We start from the raw sequence: 7,909 nt of genomic DNA, 5'->3' as shown, positions 1-7,909 counted from the left end.
GCGGCCCGAGTTTGTGATTTACTGATGATTGCGGGGTAATCTTTAATAATGTTGACAAAGGCTAATTCTGAGTCTTCCATTTTGGCACAGAAATAACTTGAGAAAACTTTCGCTAACACAAAAGACACGCAAACGAAACAAACTGAGAACCAAAGATGTTGGATTTTAATCTCTTTGCTGAGAACTTACTCAGTAAGTGGGGAGGTAGAGAGAAAGTATTCCAGGGTCAGAGATTATGCTTCCTAGTTTTTATTCATACGAAACTGAGAACTTTCTTTGAGAATGTTCTTTTGCTCTGAGTATCAACTCTGTATATCTTCACTTTCCGCCATATTCCTTAATTCCCATCCTGCAGTGGAGATGCATAAAACAATCGTGCCAAAGGCATCGTCAGTAGTTAAAATATCACCTCCATTTGCACAGCATAATTATGAATAGAAGGTCGATTCGAACACGGCATATCATCAGTACTTAGCCTGTGATCTAGCGTGAGGGAAGGAGGGTGTGGAAGCCCTAGGGCACAAAGTTTAACCGAGAGAGGGCACTTGTGGTAGGCGCGAGACACTCGCACACATTAAAACCCATACTCGTGCGCATCAAAATTTTAAAAATTGTGCTAATTCAAACCCTCTGTCTTAGTAAATAAAACATATCAGAACCATTTAAGACACCTACATACAGTAGAAAATATGAAACCAATTTGCCTGTGTCCTAGTGTCAAGCAGACGAAGCTCGTTTCAAATGGCAGCATCTATCCACGCCCTGTGCTGATTTGGCGAGCACAATTTATATAGGTTCAAGAATTTAGATATTTTGTAGGCCAGTAATTATTCAATTTGTTCTGAAAAAAAGTTTAAATTCGGGGGGGGGGGGGGGGGGGGGGGAAATCTGAGTCTTACGGGAAATTCTATGCACATTCTAGGGAAATTTGAGATATGGTGTCTGGCAATACTGTATGGGCGAAGGCGTAAACAAATATGTAGTAGCGGGGTCAGGTATTGTTTATATGACATGGATTGTAATTCATGGAAAGAGTAGAAGATATATCTGTTGTGATCGAAGAAAGACTTCAGTACGCTTTTGTAATAGTGCTCTGGTAGTGTGTAGAATTCCTGTTGCTGATGGTGTTTAGGTTTGAATTGTGATTGTGTTACGCAAATGAGATGAATGTGACAGGATACAAACGTTATTGTCTAACTTTACGCTGACGTGAGAATGGGGAAGAAGAAGAAAAGGGCGAGATGGGTTCAGCAAACAGTCCGTCCATTGTTGCTACCTTTGGTGCCGTGTCAAGGTACGTCAGCTGCTGTGACTAGCACATCTGGAGGAGCAGGTAATTGATGAATAGACCTTATAAGAGCCACGGTGTAAACGAATCTTTTATTGAAAACTTTTGTAGTGAGTTCATGTATATTAAGTACATTTTATACAAGTTTTAGCTATTTTTGTAGTTTCAAATATTCGGCTTTTTCTGTGGCGTAGCCAGATGTCTAGATTAGATTGAAAGGCGATAATTTGGATGTGAGTTTGCGAACTCGATGAATAAGTACGCGAAATATCTGTTGTGGAAACAGATTGCTCTGTATTGTAATTTAATGCCATATATGTGTATCATACTTCAAAAGCGTATGTAAAGCGCGTCTCGTTATAAAAGCTAAAATTGCGGGGCAAACTCGGAAAGCCTATTTTACAAAATGTTGAAGCTCCCGACGAGAATTTTGGTGCATATTGTGTACACATAAACAACGGAAAATGTAAGGGTGTACAGTACATAATTTTCAGCAAGTTGTGTGCCATATTAAGTTTGTATTTACTTACTCTCTAAGTTCGAGGGGAAACTTCAAGAGAACTGACAGGAGCTTTTCACACCATTACATCATCACTACTTTATCGGAAGCGTAAACTGTTACAGGAATCGATTCAGCGTTACGGATTTCCACATGACACTTAAATCATAACTTTTGCCAACTGAACTATGGCCGATTGTTTTTTCCGTGCCATGATTTCTTGGCGTTTCATTAGCGGGTCTCGACATTTGTAAGTCTTCTGTTGGCTGTTTATCAAAAATGTACATACGACAATTGGGTGAGGAGCATATCTAAAATAAGAGTACCTGGTGTGAAATCACAATGCATTAGGTCTGTAGTATAGCAATTTATTCATTCAGGAATCAATTTTACAATGATAGGCTATAAGAATAATGTAGTCGGTTTAGTACAGAAAAGTGAGCTATCTCTTTCTTCCACCTGCTGCTATCCGGGTATAACAGGAGCCCTTTGTTAGCTATTTCTCTTATACCTGTATCTCTTGATCTCTGTGTAGAATTAACCGTAACAGATTGCAGTCATCAAGCCCAGCACCTGGCGTGATGGTACAGTGTGCTGCTGCGTACACAGGGTCACCTCTGCAGTAATTTTGACAGCAGCTATTGTATTTCTGATAATTTAAAGCTGGTGACTGTGCCCTATCTTTGAGGTCTTTGTGGCATTATTTATCAAACAAGATAACGCAGGACTACGTGTTACCTATGCTGTCCTGACCTACCTTGATGCAGGGGATGTTAGACCATTTGCCTGATGACCAATTTTCCCTGATCTCTCACACACTGAAAGCATCTGGCATCTGGTCACGAGTTGCCAAGATACTGGCTCACCAGTGCTCGCCAGTCCCTATGGCCGATACATTTGGCACAGAGCTGTAGCTGTGTGGAAGAACATACCCTATTTGTCATCCAAGCTCAGTTTGATTCAAAGCCCAGCCGGACTAGAGCCGTTGTTGCTGCTAAAGCTGGTAGTAATGTGTATTACATTCCACACTCTGTACTCCCAAATCACAAACATAGTCACAAATTCTTCCTGAAATGCTGCATACACACAATATGTAAGATTTCATTGTTTGCTGTCGGGGTAGATGTTGCAATTTTAATGGTCTGCTGTGTAAATGTAAAATTAGGAGGAGACTGAATGGTTCGCCAATACTTACCTTTAAGACATGAAATTCCAGTACTGCTGAAAGATGCGTGCAAAAGTAGAAAGAACTATCCTAGCGTCTGTAACTGTTGTTTTCTTCTTTAGGGACAAAAGAGGGGTGGGTTGTTAAAGGTAAGAAAGGAAGTGTAGGCCCTTTGCACCTCAGCCTGAGAGTGACCTATTGGGTGCGAGGACAAGGCAAAAAGTGACGTCTTTTGTTCACAGTGACTATGTACAAACAATAAAGTGTGTGTTGCAACTCAAACAAAACATTCGTTTCATCGATCGAAAAAGTTCATGGAATTCAGCTGTAACCAAACTATGTCTGTAGGCATAGTTGAAGAAGGTATTTTTTGAAATTCCACATCTAAGGGGTGAAATTGGGTTGAAAGGTTTTTGAAAATATGACAGTATTAAGGCAATTTGGAAGGTAGACCTACAAAAATTGGTGTTTGATTTTGTGGTCAGAAATAAAGAAATATGTATTTCAGCATTCTTGGGAATTTAACACCTACAGGTGTGAAAATTTCTTTTTGAAAATAAATCATTATTAAAGAACTGCTGAAGTTTTTTATAAAGATACATCGATAAAGATTGATATTTGATTTCTCAGTTACAAATAAGAAAATATACATGTTTAAATGTTTGTGTAAATTTAACCCTTAATGAGGTGAAGTAGAGGTAAAGGTTTCATGAAAATGTTTAATAATGAAAGCATTTTTAAAGCTAAATCTACAAAAATTGGAATTTGGTGTTTCGATTAGAAATAAAGAAATAGCCTACATGTTTCACTGTTTTTGGAAATTCAACACCTTGGGGGATAAAATAGGGGATGAAAGTTTTAATGGAAATATTTCATTATGGAAGCATGTATGAAACTAAATTTATGAAAATTTGTTTGTGGTTTCTCTGTTAGACATAAGAAATGAGTCATGCTGTTTTTGGAAATTAATCTCCTAAGGTGGCAAAATAGAATGAATAGTTTATGAATGTGTTTCATTGTGAAAGCATTTTGAAGGTAAATGTATGAAAATTTTCACAATTTTTGGAAATTAAACCCCTGAGAGGGTGATATAGCCGGTGATAAGTTTTATGAAATTATTCCATTATGAAAGCATTTTCAAAGCTAAATCTACAAAAAATTGTATTTGGCATCTCAGTTAGAAATAAAAAAATATGTGTTTCTAAAAACAAAGATGATGTGACTTACCGAACGAAAGCACTGGCAGGTCGATAGACACACAAACAAACACAAACATACACACAAAATTCAAGCTTTCGCAACAAACTGTTGCCTCATCAGGAAAGAGAGAAGGAGAGGGAAAGACGAAAGGATGTGGGTTTTAAGGGAGAGGGTAAGGAGTCATTCCAATCCCGGGAGCGGAATCATTCCTTACCCTCTCCCTTAAAACCCACATCCTTTCGTCTTTCCCTCTCCTTCTCTCTTTCCTGATGAGGCAACAGTTTGTTGCGAAAGCTTGAATTTTGTGTGTATGTTTGTGTTTGTTTGTGTGTCTATCGACCTGCCAGCGCTTTCGTTCGGTAAGTCACATCATCTTTGTTTTTAGATATATTTTTCCCATGTGGAATGTTTCCCTCTGTTATAAAAATATGTGTTTCTATGTTTCTGGGGAAATTCAATCCCTATGAGGATGAAATAAAGGATGAAATTTTTTAAGAAAATGTCTCATTATATTAAGAAAATTTTAAAGCTAAATCTGTGAACAGTGTTAGTTCACCTCTTGGTTGAATGTAAATAAATATTTGTTAGGGGAGGGAAGTTTCTACGGAAATTTCACCGAAAGAACGCAAATGGCGTGATTAACAAAAACCTTGGACTATAGCTACCAGATTCGCTTTTTGGTCAGAGGTACATTCAGGAAAGACCATACTTGTATAGCCTTAATTAGTGTGAAAGTTCAGAAGGTGCTGCAATTCGTGAACAACAAAAAGTTTAAGTAAAGACCATACAGTCTGCGAGAGCAAAGCAGTGAGTACTAAGCTAGTGATGATATAAATAAGTTAAGCCGTATATGGGAATAATGTTTTCAGTCAGCTTATTTACTATTTCCTTTTATATGACTTTCCATTAATTTCAGGTGCAGAGAGCAGTGTTTCCTGTATATGTATATGTGAATTTAGGTTTGAGTTTGTCATCTTGCACTTATCAGCTTCTGCATCTGAAATAGATTTATGTACAACTGTGACAGTGCAGATCAGTCACTCTTCTTTGCTTTTGCAGTTTCTTCTGTAACTATAGTCATATATTGTTTCATATTGTACATGAACTACATCTACAGAAGACTGTGCACTGTGAGGAACATCGCATAAGATTGAATATGTGATTTTCACAGTTCAATACATGAATGAATATCATCTTCTCTGTCTGCACATATGTGTCACTGGATTGTTAGACTGTGTGCATTTACTCCTGGTATGCCACACTGCTCCAGTCTGGGATGACGGTGCAAGAAACATACACAAGAGCTGTCCAGGTCTTTGTCTCACGCAGATACTGTGATTGTTGTCCCACACCAAAGTTGTGCAGTTTCCCTCTCTACACTTGTTACAAACAAAAGTAGATAACAAAACAGCCAGGCAATGTCATATTGTTTTTACTATTTAAAATTGTTATATTGCTGTTATGAATTGATTTGGCTAGGTAGTCGTAGAGTTAAACTTCACCTCACTGGAGTGTCGTATAAGGGGCGATGAAAAGGTTCTATTTGAAGGCTTTGCTGCAGCATTTATGCAATGTAGCATAACTCTGATGTGGGTATATAAGCACCGACATGTAATCAAGGTATTACTGTGGCATTTTTCTTTCTGGCATGCGTGCTGTAAATGCAGAAATGTGGACTGCGGTAACATTTTACCAAATGTGCCCAACAGGACCAGTGTGCAGTTATTCTCAGCTGCCAAAGGACGAACACCTGTCAGAGCATGAAAGATGTGCGTGGGCTCAGCACGTCTGTCGAAGATAGTGTATTGGAATGGTGTGCGAAGGTGTGTTGCTGCGTATAGCAAATGTTGGAACACACAAGTTACGCCAACTCGAGGAGGAGATACTCTAGGACTCACCCTGTAGACCTGAACTCTCTCCGTGCAATTATCGTGCCTATGGCCCCTTAAAAAAGGCCTTGAAGTGTCAACGGTTCCAGTCTGATAAGGATTTGCAGCAGGCAGGCAGACTACTTGATGCAGCAGAACATTGCGTGTTACCAAATGAGTATCTTCAACCTTGAATGTCAGTAGAATGATTGCCTCAGCACTCTCAGCAATTTTGGCTGATTTGCATATGGATTCTGGACTGTGTGGCCTTTGAAAGGAAACTTTTTGATTGCTCCTTATGACACCAAAAGGGATGTGAAATACTTAAAGTTGTTGAAGTAAAGTACAAATATTTTCCATATAATTTTCTCTAACAAGTCTTCTCACATCTATGTTTATTGTCCATAAAATACATGGTTAAATTGCTCAATGACCATGTACAATACAAATATTCTTAGTGTGAAATGAACCACGTCTGCCATCAACCAACTTGTAATGGATGCTAAAAGTCTTCTGTACATCAGTTACCAAGCTGTTGATTTCAGTTATGTTTTAATCATTACAACAAAGCACAATGAGGTCCTTGACAGTGTGGACCCCTTTCTCTTTGCGGCAGCTGTCTGTTAGTTAAAACGCTGCGGTGACCTGCGCTGTGAAGTGGCGCATCCTCAGAGAAGTATAATGCCATGTTACCGCGATCTCGTAAACTCCATAAAAAAAATCAAAAGTAAAAAAAAAATCAAAAGTAAAAAAAAAATGATGTCACTCAAATGGGAAATATGTCATTGTTGCCATTAATATTTGTAACACCACACAAGCAGAGCTGCCAGCGAACATACTTGTCCCCAAGTAGTGCACGTCAGACTGCACAGTGAACTCGAGCCTGAGGCTCCAACCACTTCTTCTCTGCTGACTTCTGATTGCTCAGGTCTGGCTCAACTGACTTCTCGAGGCCTCTCACTTCAGCTTTTGAATGCTTTCTGCTCTGACTGTTCCTCCCTGGCAGTGTCCATAGGTTAGGGAGGGAGAGAGGTGCTTTGATTTCTATTGGCAGCTAATGAGCTATTGCTAACACATCTTGCCTTCATGATCACTTGTGACATTACAGAATCCCCTTCCCAATCACCAATCCTCGTCTCTTACCTTACACTGTGTGTCACACTTTGAGAGCGTAGCACTTTGTATTTAGGGCATCCGTGGTTATCATATTCCATGTTGAGTAAGAAGGACTATTAATAATATTTATTCAAATTCACAACTAGTTTCAAAAATTATATTTGCATCAACAGGTGTTCCTAGTCAATCCAGAGAGGTGGTGTGTCTGTGAACTGCTTGTGTCTTTGAATAAAGATTTTGAACAGTTGCAGTGGTCCTCATTTGAAACACTTTGGAAGTTTGCCCAGCATCTTAACTATCTTACTAGGGGCACTCAAAGAGTTTTAATTGTCATCTCGAAAAAATCAAGTGAAGTCCATTAAACTTGGTGATAGTGTAGCCCTAAACTTTTTCACCATTCAGCGTATCACATTTTTCCCCAATGGAAAATGAGCAGATGGAGACTTTGGTCACAGAAGCCTGCATTTTGGCTGTTCGGGAAATGTCACCTTGTCATTGGTGTGGAAATGGCTGCCATGCAGTGGTTTCTTCATCTGAGGAAAGAGAAAGAAGTCACTTGTTGCCATGTCAGGAGAATACAGGAGAGGTGTGGGAGAGCATGCAGAAGCAGCTCGTTTGACCCTGTCCTGAGCAGCTTTCTCGTGTGGCAAAAGCACGTCCTCGCGCAGCTTCCAACAAAATCTCATCTCGACTACCTCCCATAACCTCATAAGGGTATTTTGGGGTCATAATAATACATCAGTGGTGACGAGGTGGCTCAAGAAGTCACCTGA

At 39.3% G+C, this 7,909-nt stretch overlaps 1 protein-coding gene across 4 annotated transcripts in view; it reads left to right on the top strand.

The window, feature by feature from the left end:
* Positions 1-972: 972 nt before the first annotated feature.
* Positions 973-7,909, top strand: part of LOC126210640 (nuclear RNA export factor 1-like) — a 140,879-nt gene continuing 133,942 nt past the window's right edge. For 3 of the 4 annotated variants that reach the window (XM_049939959.1, XM_049939957.1, XM_049939956.1), the window contains exon 1: positions 973-1,333. In XM_049939959.1, coding sequence (XP_049795916.1) covers positions 1,216-1,333 — 118 coding nt within the window. In that variant the 5' untranslated portion in view covers positions 973-1,215. The remainder of the gene's footprint in view (positions 1,334-7,909) is intronic. The other variant, XM_049939958.1, reaches the window with a different exon arrangement.

The sequence above is a fragment of the Schistocerca nitens genome, chromosome 10 (genome assembly GCF_023898315.1).
Source record: "Schistocerca nitens isolate TAMUIC-IGC-003100 chromosome 10, iqSchNite1.1, whole genome shotgun sequence".
In the NCBI taxonomy this organism is placed as follows: domain Eukaryota; kingdom Metazoa; phylum Arthropoda; class Insecta; order Orthoptera; family Acrididae; genus Schistocerca; species Schistocerca nitens.
This window is presented reverse-complemented; position numbering and strand designations above follow the sequence as displayed.